Raw genomic sequence first — 21,408 nt, 5'->3', positions numbered from 1 at the left:
ATAATGTCACAACATAAATTACATGACTCAGATTCTTATATCTACTGTTGGGGCACAAGTACAAAAGGCTGAGGTTAATGTTGTGATGTCATGTTGCACATCTATTTTTTCATTATCGCAAGTTATACCCATCTATATAACTACTGTCCCATATATCTAACTACTGTCCACTAACCATCCATATATATAACTACTGTCACTAGTAGCATATATAGAGTTACTGCTATACTTTTAATATATTTTATATTTTATATTTTTATAATTAATATATCTTCTAAACATCAATATTTTCACAAGATTACTTTTTGTAGGACAACAGGAAAACTCCACTTTGCCTGAAAAACACTAACAAAAAGTAACTGAAAACTTTGTTAGCAGTAACATCCATATATGAAAAAGTGGTAGATTTTATTGGAAAAGCATAAAATCAGAATATAGTACTTGAACAGGAAATTTCTGAGGAACATTAAACCAGTTCAAAGAAATCCCTTCCTTTATCAGAGAAAAGCTTCAGACAAGGATCTCAAAGCAGATTTTAGCATTACTTCCACTTACAAAGCCCTTAACTTCCAAAGTTAAGCAGTTACTGTGGGAAAAACTTTGAAGCCTGTCAGTATATACAGTACACATGTTTAAAACATTCTAAACAATTCAATAGATATTAAAGTACAGCAACTATGCTTAGAAGTTCAGTTTTAACATTCTAAAAGCTAAAATCTTACATGGATTTGCTTGTTATTATTATCCTAAATTCAGAAGCTACATATCTGTCAACAATAATATAAATTTTAAATCTTCTCAAGCACAGATATCAAGGTAGCCACATCCAAATGCCAATAAAGATATCAACAATTCTGCATTGTTGCTACTACAGCAAGAAACCCACTGGTAATATTTATGAAATCATGAATCCCACAGACCAGATTTGGCAATTCACAGGCTGCAGGTTATATTTAGGGTCTCTATTTGGGGCCACCAAGCCACCTTGAGATTGTAAAATAACCAATGTTCAATGGCATTTTTGGGGTCAAAAACAGTAAAGTAACAGTATCAGCCTGCAAGGCCTTTTTAAGGTTAAATGCTGTCATTCCCTTTCTTAACATACATAATCAACAGATATTTCTGCCCCTTTTCCATATCACTCCAACAACTTTTGTAATCCATTAACCAGTCAGGCAAATGAACTATAGGACCCAGGCTGAAAAAGGCAGCCCATCCCTATCCTAGATCATGGGTATACCATATTCCTGAAATCTGAAATTCTGAAATCATGTCATGAATGTTCCCACAAAATGGTAGATGTAGGACAACTGTAAGGAATAGAAATTACCTTTTAACAAAACTTCCTGGTAACAAGACTTTCTGATACTTAAGGGTTAAAGTGCTTAGGCTTGGAATTTGAATGTGTTTACAAAAAAAGGAAAGAGTCACACCCAGGCGAGACATGGGGATGAAAGTTAATGAAACAAGTGTTGCCTTTTGTTGGTAAGAATGTGTGAATCAGGGAAGAAAAGATAACAACACCAAGGGCAGTTATTTAGTGAAGACAGATGGTCCTGGGCCTTGACACTTATCTCAAGAAAATTATAAACTGTGAACAAGAAAAAAGAGGTTTGGGAATCATTGTAAAAAAGAAATAATGTATTTGTTTTAGGAGTCTCGGATAGGTTGTGAAGTCGAATTTGCCCACTGGCAAAAACGAGGCAGGACCAACACAACATGTGAAGGGATGCATAAAAACCTTGCTGAAATCTCTAATGGTACGCTTCTTGCAGCCTGCTAGCTGAGAAGCATCAGCCTTTGCAAATGCTTCGAAATAAACTTTGCCTTTGCAAATCCAAGGATTATTTATGCAGCTTTGTTTCTCACAATTGGGGACTCGTCCGGGATCCTGAAACGGCATTCGGTAAGTCCGGGGCTGCAAGCCCTCTCCTGGGAGACGCCCTACTGATTTCAGTAGCCTAAGGGGAGCTGTAACTTTCGTATCCCGTCGCCCATTAAAGGACTGGATTGGAAATAGTGGTTCAGAAGGGCAAACTGACTAGGGTGAATTCCTGACAACATTTTTCCCACCAAAACGGCTGAGACCTGAAAATCGTGCATGAAACCAGGTAAGAAACCCAGGCTTTCGCAAAGTATTACCTGGGAGGTCAGGTAGGACTGGTGTGTGTGAGAGACTTGAATGACGGAGCGGTGTGAGACACATTAGGGGACACAGGTCCCTGAAAGTGCGAAGCGAGAGCAGAGTCCCAATTTGCGGTTCCAGTTCTCCACGAGGAGCCTGGCCAGAGACGGATGAAGCAATTGGTTTGGTTAAACATATGTGATTGAAAGTCTCAGTAAAGCCTTTAAATATCCAGTCAGGATGGGAAATAACACTAGCAAAAAGGGTCAGAAGGGAACTACTAAGTGTAAGGTTCCAGAGATTCCTGCAGAAAGCCCATTAGGCAGGATGTTAAGTGGATGGGATGTCCCACCACTGAGAAAGTATATCCTAGAATTAGAAAAAGAGAAAATGGTGATATATTGTTATTTTGTATGGCCCAAGAAACCGATCCAAGGGGATTCAGTTTATTGGCCACAGTTTGGTACAACTGACTATTTTACATGTCAAGCACTAAAAGAATTTTTAAACAAAAATAAGCCATCTGAATTAGAGAGATTTTATGCTGAAGTTTGGACCATAAGTGAGGAAGAGAAATGCTTTAAACTAGTGGCAGAGAATCAAGGAGAAGAGACAGAGGGAGAGGTCCCAGTAAAGAAATGGAACTCTCTGGACCATTTACCTCCACCTTACAATCCACATTTAAATCAAGGGAACCAAATTCCAGCCGTTCCCCAGGCACCAATCCTCCCTCCTCCTCAGCCCACATTATAGGTGGTGACCTATAATCCCAAGACCTCCTGGTGATTATTCTTGGGAATTAAAAGCCTTATTAGATGATCTGAAAGACGATGAGTTACCAGAATACAACCAAACAAGGAGGAGGAGGAATTTAACCGATTATAAAAAAATGTTCCCTTTAAAGGAGGTGCCAAGTGGCATAGACACCAATGGAGCTCCAGTAATAAGTTATGTTCAAGACCGATTGAGCAGTTCAGAAGTCTGAGCTTTTAAATTGCAGATGAAAAGTTTGGTAGAAGACCCCTTGGGGGTAGCTGAGCAATTTGATGTCTTTCTAGGATTTAGCATTTATTCCTGGGAAGAGACAATGGCAATTTTAACAACTCTATTCACTAGTGAAGAATGCCAGTTGATCAGAGCGCAGCCATCAGAGTTTGGGACAGACAAAACCCTGTGGGACCAAACAATAATACCCAAGGGGACCAGAAGTTTCCCATTGCAAGACCCAACTGGCAAAATAATAATGACACAGATCGACAGAGTATGAAAGATCTGTGAGCCATGATAGTCTCAGGAATAAAAGAGGCAGTACCCAAAAATCAAAATTTAACTAGAGCCTTCAATATAGAACAAGAAAAAGAGGAAACACCAAGTGCCTTTTTACAACGTCTTAAGGACAACATGAGAAAATATTCTGGCATGGACCTAGATGCTGCTGAACATCAGGCACTGTTAAAAGTCCATTTTGTAACTAGGACATGGCCCGATGTACAAAGAAAGTTGCAAAAACTTGATGGATGGGCTGATAAACCATTAAATGATCTATTAAAAGAAGCCCAAAAAGTCTATGTCAACAGAGATACTGAAAAGATGAAACAAAAGAATAAAATGATAAGTACTGTAAATGAAATAGTTAGCAGAAAAGTTTGCCCTGCAGATAAATCAGAGAACCGACCAGATGTAAGGCCAGGCAGAGGTAGGGTGGGGCGCAGGGTTGGAAGAACATCACTTGGGAGGGACGGAAGATAGGGATTTACTAGAATACCAGGAACTTCCCCGGCCTGAAAGGAAGTGCTACGGGTGTGCCCAGGCTGGACACTTCTGGAAAGACTGTCCCTCAAAAAGATAAGAAATAGATAAGGAACAACAAGTATACTCCTTGATCGAATTAGAAGATTAGGGAGGTCAGGGGCACCTGATAAAAGGATCCCACCGGGAGCCCTTGACAAATTTAAAAGTGGGATCCTTGGGAGAAGAGGTGGTATTTCTTGTGGATACAGGAGTGTTGAAAACCTCTCTTTCCTCTTTACCTCCGGGAACTGAACTCTCCAGAGAAAAGAGCAGAGTCTCGGGAGTAAAGGTGTTTTATGTATCTTGAATTAAACCCACAACTTTGCAATTAGGAGAAGACCAAGTTGAATTAGAAATGTTATATGTTCCTGAAGCAGGGACCAACCTCTTGGGAAGGGATGCTATGGCCCTTCTTGGAATAAAAATATAATTTGAAAAATCACTCCAGACCCTGCCTGATGCCCAAGATATTTTCCTCCTTACTGAGGAAGATGAAAAGGACATAGACCCAATAGTCTGGGTCAAAGAAGGCAATGGGGGGGATTAAACATTCCACCCCTAAAGGTGAAATTAAAGCAGAAACAATATGACATCTCCATATAAGGGAAAAAGGGTTTGCAACCAGTAATTGATGGCTTGTTGAAGGATGGGTTATTGGAACCCTCCATGTCACCATACAATACTCCGATTCTGCCAGTGCACAAACCAGATGGCATGTACAGAATGGTGCAGGATCTTAGATTGTTAAATTCTATAGTCCAAGCCAGACACACTGTGGTTCCAAATCCCTACACCCTTCTGGGACACCAGAACATCGATGGTTTAGTGTAATTGATTTAAAGGATGCATTTTGGTGCTGTCCGCTGGACGAGGCTTCGAGGGATTTGTTTGCCTTTGAATGGGAGAACCCATTTACAGGAAGAAAAATGCAGCACCATTGGACTGTACTTCCCCAAGGCTTCACAGAAGCCCCCAATCTATTTGGGCAAGTGCTGGAACAAATCCTGGAAAACTTTACACCAGAACCAGGAACTAAATTACTTCAGTATGTAGATGATTTATTAATCTCAGGGGAAAAGAAAAACCAAGTTATCAACCAACAATTTATTGAACTTCCTGGGGCAACAGGGTTTAAGAGTATCAAAGTCTAAATTACAATATGTACAACAGGAGGTAAAATATCTGGGGCATTTGATTAGTGAAGGGAAACGACGGATCACTCCCTCCCGGATTAAGGGGATAGTGACCCAACTCCTTCCTAAAAATAAAAGAGAACTAAGAAAATTTCTTGGACTCACCGGATATTGTCTGTGGGTTGAAGATTATGCCATAAGAACCAAACCCTTGTATGCTAAATTGATAGACTCCAAGCCTTGGGAACTGAATTGGAAGGCTGAGGAAAAAAACCACTTTGAGGAACTTAAAAAGGCTTTGTCTACTGCCCCTGTTTTGAGCCTGCCAGATTTAGAATGACCCTTCCATCTGTTTGTCAACGTGGAGAATGGTGCAGCACAGGGCCAGTATGTGTTCAAGCTGTGGCTGCCACTGCTCTGCTGGTCCAGGAAAGTAAAAAGTTAACCTTTGGGGGGGGCTTGATAGTAAGCACCCCTCATCAAGTAAGCACCCCTCATCAATTAAGAACGATTTTAAATCAAAAGGCAGGCAGATGGCTCACCGATTCCCGCATTTTGAAATATGAAGCTGTTCTAATAGAACAGCCTGATTTAGTATTAACCATAGATCACAACGTAAACCCAGCTGAATTTCTGAGTCGTGATGGGGATGGGGCTGAACCACCTGAGCACAACTGCCTGGAATTAATAGATCTCCAAACCAAAATCTGACCTGATTTAAAGGATACACCCATGGATAAAGCAATGAATATTTTCATAGATGGGTCTTCTAGAGTGGTGGAAGGAAAGAGGTTGAATGGGTACGCTGTGATAGATGGGGATGAGAATGTACTGCTGGAGGCGGGAAGGTTGCCTTTAGACTGGTCCGCCCAGACGTGTAAACTGTACGCTCTAAGACAAGCCTCGAGGCTGTTACAAAACAGGTCTGGAAATATCCACACCGATTCAAAGCACGCGTACGGGATCTTACACATGTTCGGGAAGATCTGGTTTGAAAGAGGGTTGATAAATAGCAAGGGAAAGAAACTGATCCATGAAGAGCTAGTTAAGGAAGTTTTGGAGGCTGCCCAGTTGCCTCGTGAGCTGGCCATTTTACATGTAGGAGGCCACCAGAGGAACAATAGTAAAGAAGCCAGAGGGAATGCTTTGGCTGATGAAGAAGCAAAAAGGGCAGCTGAAGGAGAACACGTTGAGGTAGTTAGATTATTGGTACCCCCTCTAGAGAAGGAACTGAATCCAGTTTTCACTGAAAAAGAAAAGGCTGATTTGTCAAAGCTGGGAGCGGTTGAAATTAATGGCAAGTGGATTTTGCCAGATGGAAGACAAATGCTAAATTCAGCCCTAACCAGAAACGTGCTGGACATTTTACGCCAAGGTAGCCATTGGGGAACTCAAGCCCTGGCTGATGAATTCTTGAACCAGTACGGATGTATAGGATGTATACCATAGCTAAGCAAGTATGTGATAGGTGTTTAATCTGCAAGAAAGTTAATAAGCAAGTGTTAAGATAGAGATTCCAGAACCCACTTTACTGCTAAGATAGTCCAAAGGCTAATGACGGCCTTAGAAATAAATTGGGATTACCACGCCCCTTGGCACCCAGCTAGTTCTGGAAAAGTTGAACGGGCCAATGCCACAATTAAACAGGTGTTGTCTAAATTAATGTTAGAAACTAAGTTGCCATGGACTAAGTGCCTACCATTAGCCCTTCTAAGGATTTGGACCAAACCAAGGAAAGACACGGGGATCTCTCCATATGAAATGATGTTCGGGCTCCCATATTTGGGAAGAACATCAGGGTTCCCTTCAATTGAAACAAAAGATGTGATGTTGAGAAACTATATACTGCGGCTGTCCTTTTCTTTGTCTCACCTCAGGTCGAAAGGACTATTGGCTCAGACCCCTCCATTCGATTTTGTAGTCCACCGATACAAGCCTGGTGACTGGGTGCTGATCAAAGGTTGGCGAGACGAAAAGCTAAGCCCCACTTGGGAGGGGCCCTTCCAGGTCTTACTAACCACTGAAACCTCTGTTCACACTCAAGAGAAAGGTTGGACCCATTACACAAGAATCAAGGGACCAGTGGACGAACCAAGAGAGTGGACAATACAGAGCAATAAAGATCCTTTAAAGTTGATTCTTCGAAAAGAACCTAGAGACTAAATGTGTTGGTTCTGCGACTGTGAATGCTGTGAAGACAACTGCTGCTGCTATCATTGCCCAGATTACTCTCCCATTTGTTTGTGCCCAGAGTGAAAAAGGCAGCCCATCCCTATTCTAGATCATGGATATACCATATTCCTGAAATCTGAAATTCTGAAATCATGTCATGAATGTTCCCACAAAATGGTAGATGTAGGACAACTTATGTTTTTGCAAAATGTCTACCATGGTATGTATTGCCACCCAGAACACACAAAGGGCAATTGGTGATATTATTCAAAGTCACCTTCTTCAGTCTCCCAAGATGTTCTCTACTACTGCAGATGTCCTTTGCTTTTCTTCCAGATAAATCTACAAATTTCTAATAAAAGTATCTGATTGCTACTATTTACCATTTTTATTTTCTACAAATGCCTGTAAAGTGTTTGTAATATTCCAGTTTCTCACTTATTAAAAAAAAAAGAATGTAAGAAAACATTAATTTTACAGCAAGCACCAAGATATATTCAAAAACAAATTGGTGTCTACAGGATACTGCCTATCTTAGTTTGGACTAATTCTCTAACATTATTATATTCTCTATATGCAAATGAATACCTACCAATATACATATTACGGTCAGAAAATAGGCAATGTTTTCCATCTCGGATATAAAATGCATTGACCACCACATCCAATACAGTTTTATATTCTAAACAGCCACACAAAATATCCATTACAGGGATTTCATCTGTTACTTTGGAAGCCTACAGAAATAGAATGGATTTAAATGTAAAGACAAAAACCCGATGCATGTAAATAAATGTCACCATTCAATGTAAATAATAGTAGTTATATTAGTTACTATTGTCTGAAAAGGTATAACCAAAATGTATAACCATCATTCAAGTAGTACAAAAGGTAGAACGTATAATCACCCCCATGAATTTAACCCAAGCAATATTTAGCTAACAAAGTAAAAAGTTGTGATAGCTTGTCCAAAAACTTGAAAAATCAGATCAAACTGAATTGAAGAATGAATCACTCTGACTCAAAATCCATGTAATAATTGGCTTTAAATATGTCTCAGAATGCAGTGGCAGACTCCCTACGTAATATTTAATAAAATCTGTATAAGAATAATGTTAAATGCAAAACAGAACTCATCACACTGAATAGTTAGTTATATGTAAAACCCCATGTCCTGACCCTGAACATATCAATTCAGTCATTCCAAGTGAACTTTCTAGAACAAGAAATTGTGTTCTAAATGTAGTCTGTTGGCAGGTTATGTTCCAGGAGAAAAACAAAATGTTTTAAGGAATACCAGAACATTCCAGGACTGGAATGTGGAGGTTTGCTCACTACTACTGCTATACTAGCTAATAATCTACTCTATTCTTTTCAGCAAGACACTTTAAGAACTGCATGACTGAATCCCAGAAATTGTATTATAACACTTGATTTTTGTTTAGATCCTTGAAGGGCAAAAGTAGTACCTTCCACAACAGTACTGACAAATAAGAAGTGTAGACATGATTTCTTTATAAACTCAGTAATAATTTCAACATGTCACAGCAATTAGTGAAAATAGCAAATTTATGCCACAACAAACTGAGGTGGAATGAAATGTAAAAATATCAACTGTCTCTTTTAATCATCTGAATATGATTATAGAGCAGCACAACTCATGGCAAGAAAAATAGTCTATACTTGTTGATATGCAAAGATAGAGACATTAAAAAAGGGAAAAAGTACAACTAATACAGATTACACAATATGTTGTATAATTGTCACATTAAAACAATGATAAAGTTTGCCTTTTATTCACATTTCTTAGCATCTTATCTGCTTCTTACCACAATAAAATTGTTCCAAAAATTAATAATTTTTTGATAACCAATAACATCAAGTATTTGAGATGCTTGGCTTAATAACTATTATGAAATCATGTATTTTTAGTATAGGTTATTAGTCTCTCAGTCTATTTTTAATAATCAGACATAAAGGTAAAATTCCTTCATGTTGAGCTCAATTACTAGCGGCTATTTGGACACAATCATATAGTTTATTGGGCAAAGTATGGAAGTGGTTTGCCATTGTTTTTCTCCCAGATTTTTTTATACTCAAGTTTCACATACAGTCTTGAAATTGCTTGTGATGCTAACAAGTACTAACCAGGCATGCAAGCACTACCTAGCTTCCAAGTCCTGACAAGAGCAGCCAGTAATAAAACCAGTTCTCATTAATAAAAAGGTTAGAGAATTCAGCTGTAGAGAAAATCACAAAAACAATAGATTAAGACTGGGATTAAGAGAACTTCAACAAAGATATTGGCTTGATTCATGCAACATGCTAAGTCACAGAACTTGTTTGTACAACATACTACACCTTAGCATGACCAGTGACTAAATTAAAATTAAGAGAGAATACCTTAATCACATTTTGTATCCACTTGGTTAACTTATTTTAGCAATGGCATTATACACTGACCAAATCTTGATGGCAGGTTATCTATGTTTAACTCCTAGCCCCTAGAAATAAAGGCAGGAGGGGGCAGTGGCAGGTAGTTATTATTGTTTTTTTTTTAACCACAGAGGTGGTTGAGATACTAACTAATATAGGAAACAAGCAGGGAACTGTGGTTGACCATAGTTTGCTATATGATCTAGCATGCATGCACACACACAGCACACACATATATATACATACATACACAGAGAGGCAGACACACACACCTCTTTCTCTCTCATTCTCTCCCCCCCCCCCGACAATGCATGCCAGTGTAAAGGTTGCTAAGATAATAGTAAAAAAGAGAGACTAATAAACTAATTTACTGTGTCATCTGAAGCATGTCACTACTGGGTCAGTGCCGCGTCTATTATTAATGCTAAGCCATGCTTAGTCTTCTATTTCTTTCATGAATTTTAGCTTTAACACTGGGAGACTGTTTTTGTATGAATATTTCTATTCGTATTTGTTTTGTTAATTCACTGGGTATTCTGAATTCAACTGGCTGCAGAACATGTGGCACTCTGTGTCAGAACCTGCATCACCCAACTGTTGTTGTTTTCCATTGTATTGCATTCTTGGGAGTTGGATTGATTTGCTTCTGCCACTTGTAAATGGGGGGGGGTGGCTGTTAATGGTTGTAAGGGGAGTTGGGAAGCAGCTTAACCATGTATGGGCAATTTAGACTGGCTTGATTGCCGGCCAGGCAGCTGGGGCCCAAAGAACCAGGAAGAAGCTCGGGGAGGAAGGAGAGAGGTCAACAACAGGTGAAGAGGAGTCACAACTACAGGCAATAAGGGGAGGGGGGATAAATAGAGGGAGGTTTACCCAAGGCGTTAGTTTTAGCAATGTTCTGTTTACAAGCTGCATGTACCTCTTAATAAAGAAGTAGTCATCTGACCCAAGCATGGTTGTGTGAGAATGCTTCAGAACTGAGAGTTGGACATCGTGGACTTGACACTCTGCCTCTATACACAAGTTTTTGTTGTGGAGAAATTGTCACATTAATAAGGTACCTGTTTCCTTGCAAAAGTTTAAAGTTTATTTTGGTTTGCAAATTTATCTGTCAGTTGATTATCTATTTATAATATTTCTAGGCCATCTAACTCCAAAACAACTCTGGATGGCTTCATAAATAAAATGAAATTACATTTTTTAAAAACAACCAATGTCTAATGGACAACAGGAACTTTGACCATATCATCCCCAACTGAAAAGGGGGGGGCATTCCCCTAACCCTGGAGGGGAAAAAAGCTTTTTAAGGATTGCTTAAAAGCAGTCAAGGTGGGGCCTGTCAAATTTCTGGAGGATGCTGTTCCAAAGGGCAGGTACTGGCACAAGGAAGGCTCCCTTCCTGGCTCCTGCAAGATGGCACTCCTTAATTAATGGGATCCAAACCAAGCCGATTCTGTTGGAACACACAGGATGGGCTGCTACTTTGGACCCAATGCCAGGCAGAGTTTGATAGGTAATAACCAGCACCTTGAATTGCACCCAAAAGCCAACTGGTAGCCAATGCAGTTAATGTAGTAGGGATGTTACATAATGAGGCTTACCCATCACTGCCCATGCGGCTGCATTCTGGACTAGCTATAACTTCCAAGTGGTCTTCAAAGGCAGCCCCATTTAGATCATATTGCAGTAGTACACTTACAAGGTAACCAAGACATGAATAACTATAAGAAGGGCCTCTCAATCCAGGAATGGGCACAGCTGTAGCCCAAGTTGAACTTGTGCAAAGACCTTCCTGGCCACACCTGCCACCTGCTCAAGTCTAGATTGCACACCAGTCCTGAGTGGGGCAGTTCAGACCCATTAAGAATCAAAGAAGGAATGTCCTCAGAACCAAGAGGCTAAGCACCCACAGCCACTGAATCTTGCTAGGGTTGACCCTGAGGCTATTCCTCCCCATATAGGCCCTAACAGCTTCCAAGCACTGAGACAAGGTCTCAACTGCAACCCTTGGGTAGCAAGGGGTGAGATGTACAACTAAGCACCATCAACGTATTGATGATACCTGACTCTGAACTGATGGATGACCTCCACCAGAAGCCTCATGGAGATGTTAAACCGGAGGGGTGAAAACCTTGAGGTACTCTACAAATCAGGGGGTTGAGGCTTGATGTCTCTCCCTCTCCCTCTCCCCCATCCACACTGACTAGAGGGGGCTACGGAGAAATATTTTTTTTCTCTTTCTTCCAAATTTCCAATGCTTGTTTCTGTTAATATTTGCATGTTTATTTTATTTATTTGCATGCAAGAGTAAGCAATGCTTAGCACCTCTATTTATTATTCATTTATCTATTTATTCATTTACAGCCCCAGACCAATAAAAGACAAATACAAAACTTAAGACAATAATTATTCTTCCATCTGATTGGGATTTAAAGCACTTTCTAGAAAAGACTAAAACACAAAAGACTAAAACCTTAGTTTTCGAATAGTTAATTTTGAGAGATTTCTCAGGATAATAGGTCATTAATGCTATTAGGCATTTACAAAAGCCCACTCTGTACAAAGAGGGGCAAAATCAAAAATCAAAGCCACCCAGTCTCATTGGTGAAACAGACGGCCATATAAATATGATTTCCAATCAATCACTCAATCAAATCATTAGAAATTATAATCTAAAGTAGAGGCCCCTGTAGTGCCCTCTAGTAAGGTAAGCCAATTTGGTGTAGTAGTTTAAGGCACTAGACTAGAAACCAGGAGACTGTAAGTTCTAGTCCTCTTAGCCACAAGCTAGCTGGGTGACTTTGGGTCAGTCACTCTTTCTCAAACCTTAGGAGGAAGACAATGGCAAACCACTGCTGAAATTGTTGCCAAGACAACAACATGGACTTGTTCATGTAACTACCAGGAGCCAAGACTGACTCAGAGATTCACACAAAAAGATTAATTTAGGACTTTCAGACCAAATTTTACCACCAACTAGAACTATCCCCATCCCCATATATTAATGCCTACCTTTACTAATCCAGTTTTTATGGATAGTGATAGCTATCAGTCAAGAGCAAGGTGTGAATGTGCAACACAATAGAAATTAGAGCTCTTATGCTTGTGAAGGAATAGGAAGTAAAGCTTTTGAGGTCTAAGGGTTCCAAGTCCCAAATCTCATAAGAAAGAATTTCAAGCTGACATAAAAATCAGTGAATGCAGAACTCATCTATTTAGATCACCAAAGTGATGTTTCAGGATAGCAATTGTATAGCAGGAGCTAAGGCTAACAGTCATTCAGACATGGCATCTCATAAAATGGAAGCAGACACTTTCATAGTCATTAAACCTTGGGTATCAGGTAAGGTCTGTGCAGACAAAGACCAGGAGTTTAGGTGATGAATCGTTCCTGAAGATTTACAAGGCAATTTAGAGCAAGCAGATATAGTCATATTTTTGTTGAAAAAAATAAATCAAGTTTCCTCACACTGGTAAGTGCAGCCAGTAACCCAGAAGATAAAGGCTTTTGCAGCAATTCCTCAGCAGCGAGTATTATGGTGAGATATTAACTTGACCAAGGGCAAGCAGAAGAGGGAATATGCTCCCTAGAGAATACTTGTGCTGCACTTAATAAATAACGGAGGAGGCATATTGCCATCAGAGATGCTGTGTAGATTAGAACATTTTTAGGGCTCTTTAAAAGGCAGGTAGAAGAGTATCAGTCTATTATTCTTCAATGAACAAAGTCTTGTTTGTTTCCAGGTGGCAGGGCAAAAGAGTTCTTGAGTTCAATTTCTTCTGATAGAGTATGTGAGAAAGAATGAGTTAAGTCATCCAAACAAGAATCTTGTATGTTGCTTCTCAAGATTAACTTATATGAGTTCACTGCTATGCTTATGTTACGTTATGCTATTCTATTCTCCACTTACTGACACAGAGTCAGGTCCAGACACCAGTTTATCAAACTTTAATTGTTTCAGGGATTTCTTGGAGTTTGAATGTCCAGAGTTCATTCAAGTCCTCTTTTTCTTCTTCCCCATTGAAGAAATTAGTAATAAAAAAAAGTATCCAAAAAAGAAAAATCCTAAGACCACTTTAGACAAAGGACTGTCTAATTGGTTGAAAAATTAGTTTAGAACTAGTTACAGGTAGTCCTCACCTAACGACCATAATTGGGATCAATAATTGAGATGCCCACATGACTGCTTTGCTTAATGACTGCAATCTGGGCACTCCCGGTTGTGGTCATTAAGCAATCTCCCTGATCATTATGCAGGCAGACCAAAAGGGCTGTCTGCTGAAGGATTTCAGCAGGCCTTTTGCTCTCAAACATTCCTAAAACTGCAGAAGGGTTTGCCCTCCCCTCCATGGACGGAGGGTAAATCCTTCTTGGGGCTGGAGGAACAGAGCTCAAATCTTCAGGATTTAAGTTCCATTCCTGCCCACTCCTGAGAAGGAAGGGGAAACCTCTTAAGGTGGGCAGGAACCTGCGTATCTGCCAACCGCTGAGAGGTTTCTCCTCCCCTCTCAGTGGTGGGCAGGAATGGAGCTCAAATCTTCAGGAGTTTCCCCTCCCCTTCATGAACAGAGTGGAAATCCTTGGTGGAGCTGGAGGAACGAAGATATAATCTTTAGAATTTCAGCTCTGTTCCTGCACATCACCGCATCCCCTCTGCTTGCAACCTTTCCTGCCAGCTTCCAATGGGAAGCCAGCAAAAAAAACTCCAAGTGGTGATCAATGATCACAGGCACTTGGAAACCGGTCGTAAATGCAAGCCGGTTGCCAAGCACTCAAAATGCAGCCATGTGACTGCGGTGCAGAGGGCGGCAAGACTATTTACAATGGTCAGCAGTGCTTTACAGGCTGTAAAAAAGCACCCTTTCTGAGGCCGTCATAACTTCGAACCGTCATTAAACAAATGGTTGTTAAGCAAGGACTACCTGTAATTAGAAATAAATGAGAGATAAAAAGAGCTAGGGAAAGCTGAGATAAGAACTCTTGCTGCACTCCCCCACCATCATGGAAAGAAAAAAAAAGAAATGAATGCCCCTCCACAGCTTGTTTATACCAAAGACCTTGTGCAATTCACAAACCAAATTTCTTTTGTATACAGTACAGACATATACGTATTATAACCTCCTTAGAGAAAGTTACCTGTTTAAAATGGAAAACCCCATATATATCTAATACACATCTCTTGAAATTTAGAAATATCATATTTTAAATGTGCATTTTCTGAATGTTTCAGGAGACATCTCATACCTGTAATACTTTAGCTGATTCATCTAGGAAACGCCCAACACTCTCATTTTCAGGACTGAATCTGTTAAGCTGCTGAACTATAATTTCAATGTGTCTCAGTGGGCCAACCATTTTCATGCTGCATGTACCTGGAATCATTAAGTGTCCACATTCTCTTCACTTATAATTTAATCTTAAGTATAATCATTACAGATACTAACATAATTTTGCTTGAACAGATTGTCTCCTCATCCAGATATAAATACTAGTACACCTGAAACAACCAGAATTAATTTGCTAGATGAGCAAATTCATTCACACATTTGTTGCCTGCAATTGCAATTGTTCTTCAGAGTAATAATTAAGGCTTTTAATTCTTAATGCAATGGGGAACAAACCTAGATTACTGGGACAATAGTTAACTCAGAAGTGTAGACAAGAAAAGCTTCTGGCATTTACTTGGCATTCACCATGGAACCAGCAAGAATAGTAACAGATGTGGATATTTTTGGAATTTGCATGGCACAAATAAATTAGCAAGAATACTCATGACATTTATCCAAAGGTGCTACCAAATCAGAACTACACCGTAGATCTTGAGGCACAAATCCTTATGGATCAACAAGAATACAAAAGAATAACAAGGCTATAAAAGAGTATTCTCTTTTAAATGACCTTCAAAACAATCCAGTTCTTACACTGCACTAGACTGGAAAGACTGCATTAATATTCTATTTTAAAAAACAGTACTAGAGTGTTTTGTGTCCTGACAATTTCTCAGAGAATAGAATTCAGAAAATGGTGAAAAGGCTACTTTTCAATCCATCTGCTCGTAAATGAGCCTTATGATTCTATTTTGTCCCCCCCCCCCCACCCCTGCTTCTTAATATTTACATGAAACTCCACTGGGCAAAGTCAGTGTTTTTAAAAACTGTAAACCTTCTTGAAACTCTATTTCTACACTATACAAAGATAAATATATCTAACAATTTGGACTGAAGTGCCAACGCTACATAGTTAACCCACAGTTCTATCCTGCTATCTTTTGGTCATATGAAACAATCAGGTATCAGAAATAATCACAGTTGATGTTTACATCTACTACCCCCTTCACTGGTCTAATCTTCTTAAAAAATGCTCCTAAGCCTCTTACCATAATTGTGATAAGCACCACATTTTTAATGAAATATTAAATATTTACATCTGCCAACCTTATAAGGTAGACCAATGCCATTTAGATTAAGACTTCTTTTATTGTAACAGCTATAGCAACCAAATATTGCAAGTCTGAAGTGCTTCCCCCTCCCTTTATCTTTGTGTAAACTGGGGGGTGGGGCTGACTGAGACCTTTTCTCAAGTTATTTTCTTGGCATGGGCTCAAGCCCACCTTACCTGATTGTTGGCTTGGCAGCAGCTCTTCCTCCTCTCCTTCAAAGCCATTCCCTTTTCCTTCTACAACATCAGAGTCACCGAGTACAGAGTACAAAACTACAAGGACACTAGATTCAGACGTCTGATTGTGTGCAGACAGGTGTGGTCTGTGGTTCTACAAAGGTTTCATGTGGAGCACAGGTAAAAATAATGCAAAATCAAATGCCTGATTTTGCACCACAGCAACACCAAAACTTTTAAGGTCTGTGATTATGCCTCAATCTGTGCAGACAAGTGTAATCTGTAATATCCTGGATCCCAAGTAAAAGTCATGCAAATAGAGGATTTGTGCTTCAGTTCATGGGTGTTACGGCACGACCAAAAAACACTGCCTGGGCGTTCAGATGGAGGAACTGCGGTGTGATGTGGATCTCGTGTAAAACTCCACGAAGATCTATGCATCACATCCATATTTTTGTATCACAGAAGACAAAAAAAAATGAGTTTACCAAGTTAACATACAGAGAATCAACCTTTAAATTCAAACGTATCTTACATTTTACAGGCTGTAATCAAAGACACGCGCGTGCCTTCCAAGAGGGTTATTTCAACGGGCCCGCCCTGTTTTCAGCCATTATTAGCAGGATTACTTGCCCTGACCCGGCCCCTCTCCACACTTGCCTGCCAACGCTGCGAGACTGCCACGACAGGCCGGGACGGAGCCCCTGAAGCGGCTTGCCTCGGCGCGCGTCCCCCCGACCGGCGCCGCCGCCGCCGCCCGCGCTCGAGCCGAAGGGCGGCCGTTCGGGCGGCTGGGAAGGCCGAAGCGAGGGCTCGAACCGCGGCGGTTCCTGCGGGCGCTTTCTTGTCGCATGGCAACCCCTGAAACCGCCGGGCGGCTGCAAAAGCCGGAGCAGTTTACACCAAGCGGGAGCGGACGCCGATCAGTAAAAGGATCGCCCTCCCGAAACTGAAGCGGCGGATGAGGACAGAGAGGCTTTCGGCGGTTTTTACGAACCTGCCCCCGGCGCAGGTTATGCCCGCGACGCACCAGCTTTCGTCTGCTACGGCTCATTCATTAGATGCCCTTCATCTGCAGCTCAGGAAAGCTGATGCTTACTTGCTGTCAAGAGATTGGAGCGGGATCCAAATTATAACAGAGCATAAGAAGATTGTTTTTTAAAATTAGTATCTTATACCTGAAAATGGGTACAGGCTGAAATTACACACAACTCACTAGCCTGTGCGAGAAATAAGTAACAGTTAGACTTTGAGGCATGACTTAGCACCACACAGAAAACAAATTAAGCCCAGCACAGAACACTGACTAGGATCTCTTTCTCTTCCTACAGAAATAAAAGATTTCCAGATCAGATGTTTCTTCTGCTTCAATTACCTGGACTGTTTCAGCTTCTTAAAAATCCCCAAATTTTAACCAGAGACTATGGGGAACAATGTTACTTCCCTCATTTCCTCATGTCTTGGTTCACCACTTCTGCAGTTCTGCCCCTAGTTTTAAAATAGTCCTTTTTTCGCCTTGTATCCAGCAAAGGAATAAGCCGGAGGTATCTGCCTTGTGTCTGTGACAGGCCTCTTTCCCTAACGGGCTGCATTCACAACCAACAAATATCTTAAAGGAGGCAACTCTTGTGGGGAGAGCTAGTGAGTTTTGGGGAGATTCCTCTCTCCCTTGTCTGAGTCCACCAGTTCGAATGAGTGATTGTCAGTCCTGGACTGGACAGGTCCAACTGTCCAAGTCTGCTAGGGTCTGGATGTATCTAAAACTGGTTCTGTATTTAATGTAATAAATCATTACAGCTTAATTCTAATCATATTTAATTGGGGAAAAAGTTAATTGCTTTTTTCTAAGACACACTATAAACCAATTAATGTACAGTAGTAACTATGTGTGAACAACTCTGGGTGAATAATTCTGAATTCAAACTCCTCATTCTCTTTTACCCTTTTATTTTTTGTTTTTATACATACATATATATGGCCCATATCTCCTCTTTTACCTTTTTATCTTTTTATATATTGATTAATAGCATTGCTAACTCTGCCTCTTACTGTCAGCCAACTGCTGGGTGTGTCTCCTGGCAAGATTTATGAGCAATAATCCTCTGGTTGGTGCTGAGCAGATAACGAAGTCTGGATGAGAAAGACCAGTGAAGAAGGAATTGCTTGAAAACCAAACCTAAAATCTCAAGCAAAACCAGAAGTGCTAAAGGATGAGGCAAAGGATTAGCCATCTCAGCCAGCCAACAATTGAGAGTGTACAATTTTACAATACAACAATCTGCCAAGTGAGTAGTCACTTTTGCTCCACTAACAGCAATGCTTTGCTTGACCGGGAGAGCAAGGACTTGGCAGCTGTGGAAGGCAAGTTCCAGTCAGAGCCAGAAAATGAATCAAGACTTCAAACACCAGGCCTGGAACTAGTGGCCCAGGACTGCCTCCCGACTGCACAAACAATAATATTGGATGGCCAATAACAAAACTGATTATTTAAAAACTTTGAGAGAACAGTTAATCTTTAAATTGCCTGACAGGTTTTCTGATGGCACACTGTTTAATAATAACACCAACAGTGAAAAAGTTCCCTAACCTCTATGGGAGGGCAGTATTATAGCACTGAGGAGGTTTTACTATAATTCCCTTAGACATATAACCTTCACACATTCAGAGACACCAATGGGTGAACTTTTCAGCCAGACAGAATTATGCTGCAGATGGAGGGGCCAAAGTCAATCAGGGCAGGGGGCCCTCCAGGAGGGCTATTTTCCATTTGCTTACCTAACTGCTGCACTCACAAAGTTTCTCACAGCAATCAAATGGTTACCTAGCCGTGTCATATTTATTAGAGCACTCCTCACTTTCAAACACATCACATTCCTCTAATGCTGCTGAGAATTAGAGACTAGTAGATGTCATATTATAACATTTTCAAAGATTAATAACTACCCGTTTTAGCTTTGTCATACACTGCCCAGAGTCACTTGTCATGAGATGGGGGGCTTTATAAATTTAATAACTAAATAAATATTTAGTTGTCATACTGAATAATCTCTCTCACCACTCCCCAAAGCTGGCGAACATATCACAATCTGCAACAGCTGTACAAACAGCTGTACCTGTTGAATTCACTGGCAATAAAGGTTGGGGACCTGGCTAGATCCAATTGGCGCTCTGTGTGTGCTACATGCTGTTTAATGAGTGCTTTGGCCTGATGCTGAGTAGAAGACCTGGAGAGAAGCCCAAGGATGAGATTTTAGTTGCTACTGCCTGTTTCCATGTGGACTGAAAATCATCCCTCATAGTTAATGGGTAAGGCCAAGGGAAAAAAAAGGATAATCTTAGCCAATAGTTGACTATGCTCACCCACACTGTAGCCTCCACATTCATGAGACCTGTCTCTAGTCTCAGGGTGGCATTAGAGACACATTTTGGGACTTGAAGGGCCAATCTTTGGATTGTACAAGTTCTAATGGTGAAAAATTGGAGAAGGGGCCCAGCTGGGCACCGTAAAGAAGTTGTGCTTGGCTTCAGATAATTTGAGTGCTCCAGGAATATAGCGGCCACCTCTTGTCTTGAGGAATTTAAGGATGGCAGATGAGCTCCTCTGTGCATTTTCAGCAACGTAGTCCCCATGGGCTTTCCTACTGCTGGCAGAATGTAGGACTGCTCCCAGGCATTTGAAACAGGAGACCTGCTCAGTCTTGTGTCATCTATGCTCCAGGAGTGGCTCTTGGGCCTTTTGGCAAATGCCATCATTTAGTTTTCTGATAATTGAGTTCTAGCTGGTCTTCCTTGCAGTTCTGGGTTAGCATTCTTTTAAGGTCAATAGATGTTACTGAAAGTATTGCTGAATCATCTGCAGAAAGTAGAACACAGATGTGCCTTCCAGCACATTTTGGGGAGTGAAAGGAGTGTGCTGAGGAGATGGCCCACTATGGAGTTGATATTCAAACTGAATAAGAGTGGGACCAATACGCAGTCTTGCTTGACTCCTTTCTCAGTTCCAATGGCTTTGTTGAGATGGCCTTGGGGGTCACATCTTACTTTGAGTGAGGTCCCTTCATGGAGCATACATATTAAATGAAATAAACATCAGTCAATAGAGGAGGCCTGCAGTTTTTACCATAGCATATGGTATCAAAAACTGCTTTGAAGTCTATGAAAGCAGCATAAAGGGAGGTTGTGTTGCAGAAGGAGTATTTTTCAATGAAATGTTGGAGTACTAGGCACTGATTAATGGTGGATCAGCCTCCTCTAAAGCCGGCTTGCTCCTCTGGAAGTACATTTTCTTGTTCCAGCCAGTCCTGGAATTTCCAATGTACTGTAGGTATCTGGCAGAGTTTGCTGATTGTGTTGAGGAGGCTGATCAGTCTATAATTAGCAGGATCATCCTTTTTTCCTTTTTTATATATAGGAAAAATGATCACAATCCCTCAATCCTTGGGGACTCGGCCATAGATATCGACGAAGGTAAAGATTAAGGTGAGAGTGGGGGCCCAGAAGCCCAAGTTTCCAAATCAGTGGAGTACAAGATTTGAAAAACAGCTGTTGATCCATGTTCTCTCTGGGAAGAAGAATCAGGAAAACCACTTGGTTTGATGAATATCCCTGCCTTCAGATTGATTGAAACAACAAATCTGAGAAACGTCGCTTTATTACTACATGTCACAAAATGGAGTCCACAGCAGGTGCAAACATGGGGAAACATAAGTACAGTGTTACATTAGCAATCCAATGCGAGTTCAGAATTGTTATCAAAATGCAGTCTGTGTGACCTATCAAGTTTGACCCAACATCACAGAGAGGCCTCATGTTAGCGATCCCTATGACACCTATTAGAGTGAATGCAGAATGCAAGTGTATGCACTAAAGTTTCCAGGTCAGTCAAAGACCAGATTCGAAAAAGAGCTGTTGATTCTTATTCTGCCTAGCCAGGAGAATCAGGAAAACCACATGGTTTCATGAATCTCTCTTTTGCTTAAGATAAATCAAAATGACACAATCTGAGAAACTTTGCTTTATTACTGCATGTCACAAACAGGAGTTTGCGGCAGAAGTATAAACAAGAAAAAAGTTAACTACAGCATTAGTTTAGCAATATACACATTTCTCCTATAAAAAATCTTGAGGTTTTGGAG

At 40.6% G+C, this 21,408-nt stretch overlaps 1 protein-coding gene across 13 annotated transcripts in view; it reads right to left on the bottom strand.

Moving 5' to 3' along the window:
• CFAP99 (cilia and flagella associated protein 99) overlaps window positions 1-17,342 on the bottom strand; it is an 82,580-nt gene extending 65,238 nt beyond the window's left edge. For 6 of the 13 annotated variants that reach the window (XM_088139350.1, XM_088139351.1, XM_088139356.1 and 3 more), the window contains exon 1: window positions 16,934-17,342. In XM_088139350.1, coding sequence (XP_087995476.1) covers window positions 16,934-17,327 — 394 coding nt within the window. In that variant the 5' untranslated portion in view covers window positions 17,328-17,342. Of the gene's footprint in view, window positions 1-7,813; window positions 7,959-14,902; window positions 15,031-16,273; window positions 16,479-16,808; window positions 16,831-16,933 lie in introns of those variants that run through there. The other 7 variants (XM_088139352.1, XM_088139359.1, XM_088139364.1 and 4 more) reach the window with 5 other exon arrangements.
• Between the last annotated feature and the right edge of the window lie 4,066 nt (window positions 17,343-21,408).

The sequence above is a fragment of the Python bivittatus genome, unplaced genomic scaffold (assembly GCF_059951505.1).
Source record: "Python bivittatus isolate LINGU-HERP-01145 unplaced genomic scaffold, Pbiv_v1 ctg000210_np1212, whole genome shotgun sequence".
Classification (NCBI taxonomy): Eukaryota; Metazoa; Chordata; class Lepidosauria; order Squamata; family Pythonidae; genus Python; species Python bivittatus.
The sequence above is the reverse complement of the archived record's forward strand: the minus strand, read 5'-3'. Positions and strand labels throughout refer to the sequence as shown.